Here is a 15,086-nt window from a genome sequence, read left to right as displayed (position 1 = left end):
CTCCGGCTGCATGTCAAGCAAGTAAAAGCTGGTGAAGATGTGAAGCCATCCTGCTATAGTAGCCTTGGTGATATCCTTGGAATTAGTCTCACAGGATGGAAAGAGTCTCCTTCGATGGCGTCTATGTGGGTCTGTAGCAGCGAGACAGAACTTGAGAGCTCTGATGGGACATAAGAGTCTGTATGGGTGATCCACTGTTGGTCCTCATGCAGGAATAGTATAGTGTCTTTGGTCCAACGGCCCCATGGTGGTAGACGGATTCTTGGCTTCAAAGTCTGGGAGCGATCTTAGATTTATAGAGGTCCAATGTTGATCATGGGTGAGCATAGAATAGTCTAAGGCATATAATTCTGACACTCTTGCTGCTATAGCCATGGCTAGGAGGAACGACACTTTCCTGGCTTTGTGGAGTAGAGTAGCTTTAGCCATGGGCTCGTAAGATCCTGTTAACAATATCGATAGTACCACAGATAGATTCCACTTGAATCTCTTCTAGTAGAAAGGATCTCATTAGTCTGTTTAGAATGGGATGGCTTCCGATTGATAATCCGTCATGCTGATCTGTAACATTCTATCGTTCCATGTCGGAATTAGTTGTCCTGACGTAGATGTAGTAGAATACCTGCTACCATAGGGATGGATATAGCATTAATTTTAATCCCTTGTCGTCTTCTCCACTGGACAAACTTGTTGTCATCTGTTGTCATAAATATGGGAAGATGAAAGTCTCCACAACTTCTGTGGCAAGCTCAGAGTATCCGGATGGCTGCATCTTCTGCGTGATAACTTCCAAGTGGTTAGATGTAGGCTGGGTAGATTGTCGTGGAAAATGCTTGACATGGGGTGTCGTAGCAGATCTCGACAAAGTGGTTATTGGATGGGTTCCTCCATTGGTAGTCTATGTAGTCTGGGAAACCAAGCCCTGCTGGGCCATATTGGACCTATCAGTATTATTATGCAATCCGTCTCCTCCACCTTGTGGATGACCTTGTCTAGGAGAGACCATGGTGGGAATGTGTACGCAAAATAGATTTGTCCAGTCCATCGATATGGTGTGGATCTGGTGAGCTCTTGGGTCAGGAACCGGACTGACATAAACCGGAAGTTGGTTTGTTCTGGCAGGTGGCAAATAGATCCAGGTGTGTTGTGTCCCCTAGCTTGGTTATCCAGGCAAAGATCTGTGGATGCAAGGTCCATTCTGTTGCCACTATTCTTCCCTGGCGAGAAAGGCTGTCGGCCAGTAGGTTCAGTTTCCCAGGTATATGTCTCGCTTCCATCTGGCAATTGCCAGTCTGCCAAAGCAAACAATCATGTAGTCTCCGTCAACAGGGAGCTGGATCTGGTTCCTCCCTGCTTCTGAATATAGGCGACTACTGTGATGTTGTCTGTGGCTATGAGAACTGATGATAGGGAAAGATGTATTTTCCATTCCTGAATGGCGTAATAGATAGCCTTCATTTCCCTGCAGATGATATAAAGGTTCATTTCTTCTGTGTTTCACGATCCTTGTACTGTTAAATTGTCCACATGAGCTCCCCATCCCAAATCTGATGCGTCTGTGAATTGATGGTGTTCTCGCGTCGGATAAGTCAGATAGATATCCCCTGTCTAGCCTGAATCTTGCTCCAATGTATATGATATCTTGACCAACACCACCTGCTTTGTCTTTAAACTGTGTGAAGATTGATCATGGTTTCAAAGTGACATGGGCTCAACCGTCTATTTTGAATTGGCAACTTTGATGTGGACTAACCATGGCCTACTCATTTCTCCACTTACCAGTATTAACTGGTTTGACAATGACTACTCCAGGAAACAGTTCCTCCTCATATTGTGATTCTGTGATCTCATGTGCATTCTTGTAAGCATAACACACTTTGACAGATTCCAGAGTCAGTTGTGGGTCTAACTGAGACAATCTACTGTCACGTAAACCTGTAACGATTCTATCTCTGATCATCTCATCTTGCCGATTTCTCTAATTACGATATTCTACTTGCAAGTATAGTGACACGATGAATGAATCAACTGTGTTGCTGGACTCTTGTTTCCTGCTGATAAACCAAAAATATGGCAGCCACAAGCTAAGTCACAAAGCATGTCTATGACAAGTGGAGGCAACTCTCAACATTGAGAAGTCCATAACATAACATACTCTGTAACTACTCCCTTCGGCTTGAGACCCAACATGAGATGGTAAACGGAGTAACCAAGCTGGTCTCAGTTGGGAATCACGTACCAACGTTTCCCACCTTAATCATGAACAAGAGTTCTGGCAAGTGTAAGACTATTAGTCAAATGACTGATTATGGAGAGCTGACAGTGAAGAGGAATGTCTGTTTGTATACATATCTTGACTTTGACCTTTAACAAGGCATGATACATGGATGGACAAACAAAGATGACATAATTTCACTTGACTTTCAGTCAGGTGAGCCAAATCAGTTGCACAAATCTAGCTAGAAAGGTGCACAGAAAGTAATTAACATTGTTGCACCATTTATACATGAATAGACACACATTTATACATATCTTAGGGCACTGAAAAAGTCTGCTAATCAAGATGGCGATTGAGCAAAAACAAATGTGGAAAGGACAAGGTATGACAAGGGTCCTTTTGGCCAAAGAGATACGCATAATCTGAGAAATGAGGAAAACATAAACAAATCATTTTTAAAGTTATGTGTTAATATGAAGTAGATTTAGACTTTGTGCATAACAACTATCGAATGTGTAGGACTTACAACATTAAATGCAATGGTAACACTAAAATGTGTCAAAAATCAAACAATAGTTATTGTTGTTATATAATTGAAAGAATACTACCTGAAGAATACTCTTATAACACTGCCATAAATTATCTTGGCTGTAGTCACACTATAAAATCTTTGATTTTCTACTGAAGTCCACTTCACTCTCAACTATCAATTAACAGTTGTACAAGAAATAGTGTACTTCTGCCAATTGCTCTTGTACATGTGGAAGGTGGGAAACCTCACTTCTTTAAACAAGGTGTAGGCAGTTGGGAAGGTTGGTGGTATTACTCCTGATGTTTCCTTATAGATTCAATCTGGAACGTGGGCAGATGACTAGAATTCCTTGTTTCTTGGATTAGGAGCCCTTGGTGAGGTCTGTACTTCAGTTCCTGAATAGCTCTCTTGTCTAATAATGTCCACTGGCCAAGTCTGCCAACTTGCCAAGCTGCTAACTTAATCTTTTCCCGATAAAACTGCCGTCCCTCTGACAGCGATACACATTCTGGTCACTGATGGAAAGGCAACTTGTATCCCTCTCTTACAACTTCAAGAACATCCTCTCACTGGTCTCAGAATTGGCATAAGGTTAAAGTCCGGTAGTTGAGAATCTAAGGCCATATAAAAACAGGTACACAGAGTTTGATTTGAGATGCATGGTTACTGGACAGGCACAGACGACAAAGATCTCAAACCTTAGTGCTGGTCCCACCTCCTGTTCTTCGTTTCTGCTCAAAATATCTAGTGCTCTCCCTTGTAGATCTATCCTACCATATGTTCATCAGGAAGGATTCTTTCCTGATGGGGTAAACTGTCTCTCGGTAGAAACTCGAAAGATATGATCTCTGGCCAAATATCTAGGTTTCTTGGTAAGGAAAGCTGAACTGTGAGCACTAACTGCCAGGTTTATAGTGGCATCTTGACATATTTCATCAAGGACCTTGTGTAGCTAATCACTAAAAAAAGTGTTCAATCATGATAGTTTTAGACAGGACAGACCTCCTCGACAGTTCCGACACTGCTTTATTTCAGTCTTGTGAGATAAGATGATGTCTCTGAGACCAAAACATGTGACTTCACAACATAGAAAGACAATGTAACTTCACAATGCAATCTAACAGACTACTGATGAAGTCCATTTGATTGAGCATAGTGACAGGCATATCCCGAGGTGCCCTCATCATGTTCTTGAAGAGACAGTATAATGAGGCATACTCCGGCAACGAACAAATCGATGAAAGCCCCAATGTCCATCCAGATGGGTAGTGTGTGACAGATACCAACCATCTGGACCCTGTGTGGTCCATGGTCCAGAAACCAAAACAAATTCCTGAATTGGAATGGTGCCTGCCTCACACAAGTAATGCTGCATTCAAGTTCTGGATGAAATTGGTATAGGGCTCCTGCCGATTAGTTCGCTGCCTGGAGACTACTAGTAAGTTGGCCAAGCTTAATTCAGTGATGTCAAAATGTTCAGGGGGACACACAGTTAGCAGTCCACCACACACAGGAAAGAAGTGAGGTTTCCCACCTTGAGCATGACACTATTTCCTGTACAACTGTTAATGAACAGTTGACAGTGAAGAGTACTTCTGTTGAGTGAATGAGGGAATTGGGTTTAACACCACTCTGGACAGTATTCCAGCTATATCATGACATGTCATTATCGGGTTGAACCGGAATTCGAACCGGAATTTGAACCCTAAATCATAGGTCTCTGACATGCCAAGGGGACATAACTCCGCACAGTGAATTGCATCGCCTTTGACAACAAGGTCATCTATGCCCCAAAACTTCTGTTGAACATCTGAAGATTTTATAGTGGGATGACAGCCAAAATACTAGGCTTATGGCAATATTGTTATAGAGGTAGGATATTCACACGAATTAAGCTAATTTTGGAGGTTTTCAGGAAGCGTTCTTCTAATATTAGAGTGTGATCCAAGTTGACTTTCTCAGAAGAATTAGATAATACCAATCCAAAGATACAGCATAAACTTCATCTTGGGTCACGGACCTGCTCATACTTAGATTTTCTCTTGAAGTTAGAAAATAAAAATCTTTTTAACTCACATTAGCCAAACTTTACATATTTGGTCAAGTGTACGTCCAAAACATGCAAGTGTAGGAAATATAAAAGGCTAGATGTCAGCCATTATCTGCAACTCTAAAATTTAACATTTAAGTAGCCCAAATAGAGCCCTAATGCTGCCGAGAATACAGCAGCATCAACAGTCAAAGAGGGATCAAATCAATAAACATAACGTTTTTCAATGATATCTGCTTGACCAACTGAGTATGACAAATGTTTACTTTTTATTTGAATCCTTTAGCTTGTACAAGAATCCACCCTCTGGAAATAGTACAATCCACTTCCTGTCAAGAGCTACATAGTCGGATACCAGGTGAGAATGGAGCTTCAGCAGCTGCTGTTCCCTGAAAGCTTTACCCTGGATTTAAACAAAAAATAAAACAATATTGTTACAATTCAGTGCACAGAAGCCTTCCAATTTTGTATAATATTAACAATAAGTGATACTCTTTACTCAACTGTTTCATAGGAAATCTCATATTTTCAAGATTAGTAAAATCTACATATTTTTTTACATTTGTATACTTATCCTGCATAACTCCTTTATGCACTTGTTTTAAAGAAAGACAAACTGTGTGAGATCCAGCTGACAAAGAAAAGTTGTTCCAACCAGTAACTGGCAGCACCATCTGACAGTGAGCATGTGACCAGGAAGCGATGACTTTACATGAGAGCACATTACTATTTCAAACAAAACTTCGTGGGGAGGTAGTGCAGCAAAGGGAGGGCTCTTAGAAATAGTAATGCAGGATAAGTATACAAATGTAAAAAATATATAGATTATACTTAACTTTTTAACTTATCCTGCCTAACTCCTTAATGCATCTTTATCCTACAGTACGGCAGGTGGGCACACCATCAGATACGATCAATAATAAACCCTTGTCCATGTCTGATGAACCAGCACCACATCTGAAATGATGACCGAAAAAACCATGACCATTTCTGTCAGAATGTCAGAACAAGAGTGTGAGGAAAACAGAAAGACCCGAAAAGGTGGTCAAAATAGAAAGAAGCGGTTAGCCCAAAACTAGAACTGACCTAATGAGCCCTCTAATCTGGGGTGATAAACACCAGAATTCAAAGGGCCTGCTCGGGGTCTCGGAGAATTAGTGGCGTCAGGGTTTGGTGACCTGTTTGGCTACCACCAGGAGACCAAAGCTGTTAACTCCAGCAACATCTTCCAAGGCTATATGATGGAGATGGCTGGCGAAGACGGTATCAGCTCACAAAAAGCACCCTTACATGATAGCCTTGATGGAGCAGTTACTTATGAAGAGCCATGGTAGATGTGACAGCTCTGATCTTGTGCAGGTTGTTAGCCTAGGGGTTCCAATCCGGCAGTTTTATAAGCTTGTAACCACGGGGAATTAGTATTCTGGCTAACCTCTGTCTGCAACGCGGGGAGGGATGGTAAACGATCTGTCTTGATGTCTGGCTGTGTTGATTCTTGGCAATGGAGTCCCAGCAGAGTCGAACACAGGAAACATTGAGGGTGTGAAGCTTGCTGACCCATGCTGCAGTAGCCAAAACCAGAAGGAACACCGTCTTCATGGTAAAGTTGTAGAAGGAAGACAAGCGGAGTGGTCCAAAGGGAGCTGCCCGAAGATCCTGTAAGACCACATTCAGATCCAGGGCCGGCAGTCTGAAATTGGCTTCCTGGTCTTCAAGACAAAACGGGCGCAGCAAGGCCTGAAGTGCCCGACTTTCATGATTCTAAAATCATGTGGAATGGCAAGAATGGATTTAATGGTGACCAGGTATGTAGAGATGGTAGAACCACGTCTACGGACGTTTGCAGCACAGAAAAAGTAGAAACTCGGCCAATAACTGGGCTGACGCTATCATCGGATCCTGATTTCTTTCTGAACCAAAGGCCTGGAATGAGCATAAAGTCCACGTGTAGACGGGTGATGGGCTAAAGCAATAATCTTGGGTGCTAGATGAGTATCCCTTGGCCCCTAAGGCTTTCTGCAGATGTATCAGGTGTGCAGAAAAAAACTGGCAGGATTCAGGTGTGTTAACCTGCTGTGTGGGTGGAACAGGAGGTTTGGCCATACCGGAAGTTCTAGGGGGTCTTTTCTGATAACCAAAATCAGTATCAGGTTCCAAGTGGTGTGGATCTTTTGGAGAATTCTATGAAGGAGAACGCTGAGGGCGCCTACTGCCACTGCTAATGGATCCAGGAACCATGAAATGTAATTCTTCAGTTGGCAGTACTTGGATGTGGCCAACAGATCTATGTTGGGGGAGTCTATCATGGTGAACAAGTTGGGGTGGAGCTTCCACTCGATGAACACCACCTTGTCTGGCCTGGACAGAGCGTCCGCAAGAACGTTCTTGCAACCTTGTATGTGCTGAACGATGAAGCGTAGGTCAATACTGACCATCAGGTCTAAAAAGAGGAAGGTCTCATTTAGCAAGAATGGAGAGTGGAGTGTTCCCTGATTTCAGAGACACCACACCACGGTGATGTGATCCATCAATATGGTCAACTGGGCGTGACATAGACTGTTCTGCCAGTATGTGATGGCCAGTATAAGAGCTTCCAAGCTGGAGGTTGTAGCTGTGCCAATTGAGAAATGGTTGCAGGTGAACCGTGAGGACAATTGAAACTGAGGGAGTCTGGCACCTGATAAAGGGGGAGAAAAACCACTGGACAGGGCGCAGTTGGATTCAACCCCTGGAAGTCAGGCCTTGAGTCGAGGTGAGAAGACCTTATAGCACCTGCCACTGGCGAAGACTTCAGGGCTGATGTAGGGCAAGTAGGTGGGAGAGAATCTTCAACCACCTGTCCCTGGGAACTTGAAGGATGTCCTGTTGTGTAAGAAACAGGCCACCGATGAACTGCAGACCTCCGACCTGGTCTGGTGGACAATGAACCCCAGCTGATGGAAGAGTCGGAGGGTAAAATCCCTGTTGGGAATGAACAACTCCAAGTCTCGACAGTTCAGTAGGCAGTCGTCTAAGACTCGGAAGTTGATGTTCCTTAGGTGCAGGTTGGCGGCCATGGGCTTGGTGATCTGTGTGAAGATCCATGGGGCCGTTGAAATTCCAAATGGTAGGACCGCTCACTGGTAATGGGTACCTTTGAAGTAAAACCCGGGGAGCCGCCGGTCACTGGGGTGGATAGGCACATGGAGGTAGGCATCCTGGATGTCGAGGCTGATCAGGGACTCACTGGCATTGATTCTTGTCCTGAGCAGCCTTAACGTTGTCATCCGGAAGGGGGGACATTCCAGGAAGCACCAATTGAAGATGGAGAGATTGTGTAGTCCAGATGATGAACCGGGTTGTGTACAATTTTTACATCCTCCTTGTGGAGCAGGGTGTCGATGCTGTTGCACAGGTGCTGATAGTTCCCCTGACAGAGGACGGTGGAAACAAACGGGTCCTCTAGAGTCTTCACCTACAGGAGTAGTGTAAAGCAACACTTAAAACACACACACCTACAGGTGTGTCAGTGACCGGAACAACTGGGGGTGGGAGGACCCAGTCATTGAAGTCCAACATGTCAACACTTTGACATCAGATCGGCACCCTTGTGGAAAGGCTGGTAATTGTCCTTGGACAATTTGGACAATTTGGACAATCTAGACGATATCTGCTCGGTGTCTGTTGAAACAAAGACTGCATCCAAGCCTGCATCCATGATGTGTCCATAAAGGAAGATGGGAGGACATGCTGAGGCGCCAATTGGTAGGTTAATTGTGTTGGAAGACCAGGTGGAGGACCGTTATCATGGGGCGCCAGTGGCATCATGGAAGGGTTGAGGAATGCTGGACGAGTAGAGGAGTCATCACTGGTGATGGGGCAGGGTAGAGAAGTGCTGGTGCCATGGAAGATTTGAGGAACACTGGAGGCTTGCTGGCAGGGTAGACTAGTAGAGGAATGCAGGCACCAGAGTAGCCGCTGGCGCGATGGAAGAAGAGTTGAGGTACGCTGTCAGTGGAAGAGTTAAGCTACGCTGGCGCTAAGGCAGAGTAGATGATGCTTGCCGTCAACATAGAAGATAGTGATGTCGTCACAAATCTGTGATAGGGCGGCACCGGTGGTGGGGACGAGATCATCGGCATGGGTGACAGCAAGGGCAGTGTAGGAGACAGCAACGGTGTGTCAATCTCGATGGGGGCGGGAGCCTCTGTGGTATCAGACATAGTGGGGTGTCGATGAGCACATTGAGTCTGACGTTTCCTGACTACTTTTAGGTAAAGGGAGAAGGGCTGACAGCGACAAGGGATTGCAATGGCATCACTGCGACGCTGATGTACAGGGTCCCGGTCAGTCTAGGCAGAGAGGATGGGAATCCTGGCCTGATTTGCTCCCACAGCAAAGGGTACAACAAGGAATAAAATCTGTAGTTTATGAAAAGTCATATTGATGTTGAAAACTCCCACTGGGAAGCTGGAGGCAAATCGTAACTAAAAAACTGAAACAATTCCGCAAAAGTAGTGTAAAGCAACGCTTAAAAAACACACTAAAGATTAGGTAAAACATAATAATGGATTGCCAAAGCCAAATAAAAGAATTCAGAATGCAAGACATGAAATCATGGCCAAGTGGCAAATTCAAAATGGCGGATGCAACAACAATATGCCCATTATATAAGTTTGACTAGTGCCACTAACGAGCAGGATAACGTTATAATATATACGTAGGGGAAAACCATAAAAGGAACAAACCATAAACACAATATAAAAGCAAACGATGGTGTAATAAACAAGCAAAGGATGTTGAAACAATAGAGCTATAATCCACAGAATACGTGTCCGCCCGCATAGGCCGACAAAGTAGTAATGTGCTCATATGTGACATCATCGCTTCCAGGTAACATGCCAACTGTGCAACTGGCTGAAACAACTTTTCTTTAGCAGCTGGACCTCTCACAGTTTGTCTTTCTGTCAAAAAACAGGATGAAATTGCATAAAGGAGTAAAGCAGGATAAGTTAAAAAAATTAATATATCACACAAAAATATTGGGGTACTTTCTCACTTACTAAAAGCAATTGGCCACCAGATCCTTGTCCTCTAAACTTTTATTCAACAGACACATACTAAAACGTATATAAAATATTGATAAATTTCATGAAACAAAACCCAATAATGATGAAAACATTAGAAAAAGAAGTCGTCTTATTTGGCTGGTTGTTGGTCATATTTACACAAGCATAGGTGGGTGAGGGGGCACGGATGGCCCAGTCGTCTACATGCTCATATTGAGATTTTTTCTTGGAGTTTCAAAATTGGGCCCTTTTCACTAATTTTAACCATGCTTATGTTGTCAAAACACCGTAACTTGCTGGTGTAAAAAAGAAAAATAAGGCTACCTGTCAGACGTTTGAATACATAAATTCATAATATCCATACCAATATTTCAAATTCAACATTTCCAGGAGGCCAAAAAAGACCCTTTTCCTACCTTATTCTTTCATTATATTTTGATTGAAAATATGATGGCCATAAACAAGATCAATGGGTCTAAAACCTCTTGAACAAATTCAGGTGTAATCATTGCTAAATGAACAATCATGTCATGTTTCGGTTTGTTTGCATGATCCTGTAGATTCTAAAGTCAAGATGTTTACAAACATTGACAACCAGACTTTATCATAAGCTCACTTAACTTTCAGCCATGTAAGCTAACAGTCTCAGTCTAGATGTACCTGTCTGATGAAAAAGTCTTTCCTCAAAGTAGACGCAGCTCCAAAGTGAGTAAAGCGGAACATTTCATCCATAATCCACATGAGTGTTCCACCCACCCTCTGCCTGCCATGCAGAGATGCCATTATGGATGGTACATCTCCAGTAGACTGGTGGTTGATCAGAAGTAAAGCTTCCTTTTCATAAAGCACACTCAGCTCATCTCCACTCTCTACAACTAGACCAACACAAAGAAATAGTACAACAGCACTGCAGCCCCCCTTCACCTGGACATAGTCAACAGCCTAAGGACAGATCCTATGCAAGAAATTAAAATAATTAGAACTCTCTTGTGTTTTGTTTACAAGTGTTTTCGAAAATGGTGATATAAATAATAAAAAGTAAAAAAGGGGTCCCAATCTTCATTTGTGAGTATATCTTCATTGTCCAAAATGTGCTAATTTTAGTCAAATGCTTTTTTTTTCGTTGTAAAATTTACTGATCATTATGATTTAAACATATATTTGGAACACAATTATCTTGCATTCAATGGTCCACTTTTAAAAGAATAATAAGAATAATTTATTATTTTTCATATTCTTATTCATCATCATTCTGTTATTTTGAGTTTTAAATTAAGAATTCAATGGTAATTCCCTTCCATAAAAGGGCCCCTGACCAACTTTCAGACTTATCTCTAAGTAATCTTCTTTATAAATGCCCCCTACTAAGACCGAAAATTAACATGACAGTCTTTATTTTCTTGTGTATATTAAAGATTTGGTTTGTTATCAAATACCTGTGCCTAAGTTTTTTTCATCGACATATCAACTATGTTTGTTCACTACCACTGGAACTCTGAAAATAAATTCAAAAATTAAACTAACCCCCTTAGTCAATTCATTAAGCACCCAAGGCACTTGTTAAGGCGAATACGGTGAAAATAATACCGGTAACCTATCTCAACTCATCTCAACTCAAATTAGTATAACCTCAAACATAAATACTTTGAAAGAAACCTGCAAATCAAAACTTTTCCACCGGCTCTTGGGTGCAGTCATGTAACGATAAAGCCCATGAGCATCACCAGGTTTCTTATAACACAATATCCATCTTGCCTACAAGAGGGGTCAGGCACTTCAGAATATATGACTGGTGAGTTCTGATGAAAATGCTGGTAAATGTAACGGCTCTGACTTGTAGTAAAGTCAAGATCATCAATAAAAAGAAATAAGAGTATAACACTTTCACTTTCTGTCCACTTCTACACTCTATCATAAATCAATGCCAAAGGGCTTGTAACAACAGGGCATTCAGGGTGACTCCCCGTGTTTATTGGCAGAGGTAAACATACAATTTTTTCTCTGAAAGGAGCAACTGAATTTGTTTTAGAATTTCATTGAACCCTGTTTGTGACAGTCCCCTGAATATCAAATGGTCTGTCCCTTATATTTACCATGAAACTCAAAGAAACTTGTTTTGGGAACACCCCAGAGCCAAAGAGGTAATACCAGGGATCCATGCCATGTTGCATTTAAGGTTGAAATAAGTTAAACGAACTAGCCAAACAATAGGTACTAGTAGGAACCTGTAACTAGATGTTGAAGCCAAATAAAGAACTATTCTCAATCATCAGATATCTGACACAAAAACAATACTTGGCAACAGAGCCTAAATAGAGAAGATGAAGATGCATGTTAACATCAAGATCGCATGTCATCATCTAAGATGGCTGCGCCGACATCCCCTTAAATCATGTTAAATGTTTTGATTTGCTGTTTTCCATCTGTACACAGGTATAAATATTGTAAGCTTTGCACCAGGTTTTAATAACATGCATGAAGAATGCCTGAAGTACTTAAATTAGGTAACCTTATACTTATAATTGTATAAGATGAGCACTTTTGGAGACATGATTGTTTGAATTATCTATACAACTACTGAAACGTTAAAAAATGTTGCACTGCCTGGTGGTTTCGTGGGAGATGTCATGACCAGGATAAATGTAGCAGTTTACAGTTGACAGGTGGGCTTACAAATGTATTGATGAAGCGTGTGAGTGTATATGCCCTGCAACTTCATCATGGTTATTGATGCATGCAGTAACTGGAAATTAATTATGGTGGTAGACCCACATTTCATCACCTGTTACTAATCTCGTTTAACAGTGGAAAAGCTAGGGCACTTATCCCCATGCACTTGTAACATGCAGTCATTAATTTCTTGGGGAGTACTTTTCTCTAAAGTAAAAAACTTGACGGCTGCTCGGTACATTTGGACCCCTATCACGTTCAACTGGCTGTCACTGATATACAAATGGCCTCAACAGACCAAATCCACTTGCAAAGAACCACTCAAACAATGTCCACATTGACTATTTCACTTTGTTATGGCCAATAGTTGAAAGTTAGTCTGGCTTAGAAATTTTTTACCCGTCCTCGTCTATGATTAACAAGGGATGATAGTAAAACTATACCGTGATTGGTTGATTGGAAGCTAGTATTAATCAAATCAGCAGGTCAGAACTATCTCCCTTGTTCACTGTATAATTGGTCTGCAAACATTTTTATTGGATGAAACATAATTACAATTTGAGTGAGAATGTGCTAAACTAGTAAAATCCTATATATTCTTTATATTTGTATACTTATCCTGCATTACTCCTAATGCATCTACTGCTTGTTCTTGACAGAGAGAAAGAGCTGTGCGAGGTCTTGCTGAAGAAGTGGTTGTTTCAACTAGCTGACAGGACAACCCTATCACACAGCTCCCATGTGACTTTGGAAGCGATGACATCACGGGTCAGCACATTTCTGCAAAAAAACGGAACATCTGTAGGCATCATGGGGAGGCAGCTCTGCGATGGGTGGGCCAGTTTAGACGTAGTAATGCAGGATAAGTATACAAATCTAAAAAATACCAAGGATTTTACAAGATTTTTCAACTTGTCCTGCTTTACTCCTTAATGCATCTGAATCTGACGGATCAGTGGAGGGCATACCTTCAGAAGTGATCTTCAATAAAAACTCTAAAAAACCCTCAGTCAATCAGCGAAGGCGAAGTCTGGCTTAAAGCGACCATTCCTATTGACAGGGAGGAAGGGAGTTAGGTGCGCTCCTTGCTCAAAACTGACACGCGTAACATCTAGTGCATGTATCTTGCCACAGCGAGAGCCAGGAGGAAGATTGTCTTGTGGTTCAAAGGGCACACTTCTCCGTAGGGTGAGGACTACGTTCAGATTCAAAGCTGGGAGCCTAAACTTAGCCTTCTGGGCCCACTTGCACAAAGCGATCTTAGTGTTACGACTATTGTAAGCCTATGTTAAAGTATGGAGTTACGATCGTCTTAGCGCTAAGAACGCTTTGTGCAAGTGGGCCCTGGTCTACCAATCGGAAGGAGCAAAGTTCGGGGATCTTTGTCATCTTCTGTAAAAACAGAAATGAGGACAACAAGGTATATCATGATAGTGCTTCCCTTCAGACGAAGCTTGTGACACAGGAAGAGAAGGAACTCGGCCAGAAAATGAGGAGACACAGAGGGCAGGTCCTGGTGTTTTCCCTTGCAAAAACTTTCAAAGGAGCGCCACTTGCCGTCGTAGAGGCTTCTCGTAAACGGTCGATGTAATGGCTCTCACCTCCCTAGCCAAGTAGCCCTTGGCACTTAAGGCTCTTTGTAGATGGACCAGACGTGCAGATATAATCTGTCTGGTACCGGGTGTGGTTGTTTGCTGTGTGGGTGAATCAGTAGATTTGGCGAGTCTGGGAACAGAAGAGGATCGGTGGTGGCTAACTCTCTGAGATCCATGAACCAACCCATTGCTGGCCACCAGGGCATGACTAAAATCAGAATGAGGCTCTGCATCGACCTGGCCTTCTGAAGGAGTACTGGAGGTGGAAAAGTATATGCTTTTAGTCCTTCACAGGCGATGCCTGAGGGATTGCTACCCGCGATATAAAGGTCCGGATCTGGTAGTTCTGACTGGCGGCGAATAGGTCTATCTTGGGACGGCCAAGGCACAGACAAACAAGAGCGAAGGCGTGCAGGTGGAATTTCCACTCCGTAGAACTGACTCTGTCCGGCCTGAAGTGGGTGTTTGCCAGGATGTTGCGACAACCTGGGATGTGTTGGACCTGGAACTGGTTGACAAGGCCAAGTAGAATGTTTGACTTAGGAGCGATTGGTAATGGGTTGTTCCCTGATTCCGGAGGCACCAGACAATGGTGATGTTGTCCGTGTGCGATCCGTGTGCACTGGAGGGTCTACTTCCAGCGAGAGAGAGCCAGTCTGAGCACCTCCAGTTTGAGGTTGTTGATATGCTAGTGCTGTTGAGTGGCGAATAGGTGTAACAAGGTTGTAAGCTCATGTCAAGGAGATGCCGTCTAAGTTGGTCGATTCCACAGTCCGCCACCAGAGATGAGGTTTGAGGCAGTTCGGGAGGACAATGGACATTGACTGTTCTTGGCGCCTTATGTAGGGGTCCAGAAACATCTGTATCGAGCGCAGTTGGAGCCTCCCTCTGGAGGAGACCCATGAGCGCTTGCCACTGGCGCAGAGTGCGAGATTGGTGGTGTACAGGGAGCAGGTGGAGTTGTATTTAGTGC

General features: G+C 42.9%; 1 protein-coding gene across 3 annotated transcripts in view; it reads right to left on the bottom strand.

The window, feature by feature from the left end:
• LOC124149736 (acyl-CoA:lysophosphatidylglycerol acyltransferase 1-like) overlaps window positions 1–15,086 on the bottom strand; it is a 78,161-nt gene that overhangs the window by 51,107 nt on the left and 11,968 nt on the right. For all 3 annotated transcript variants that reach the window (XM_046521491.2, XM_046521488.2, XM_046521489.2), the window contains exons 3-4: window positions 10,509–10,723; window positions 5,067–5,203 (exon numbers count right to left, since the gene is read on the bottom strand). In XM_046521491.2, the coding sequence (XP_046377447.1) occupies window positions 5,067–5,203; window positions 10,509–10,723 (352 nt within the window). The remainder of the gene's footprint in view (window positions 1–5,066; window positions 5,204–10,508; window positions 10,724–15,086) is intronic.

The sequence above is a fragment of the Haliotis rufescens genome, unplaced genomic scaffold (assembly GCF_023055435.1).
Source record: "Haliotis rufescens isolate VD_foot unplaced genomic scaffold, xgHalRufe1.0.p SCAF_3, whole genome shotgun sequence".
Taxonomy (NCBI): Eukaryota; Metazoa; Mollusca; class Gastropoda; order Lepetellida; family Haliotidae; genus Haliotis; species Haliotis rufescens.
This window is presented reverse-complemented; position numbering and strand designations above follow the sequence as displayed.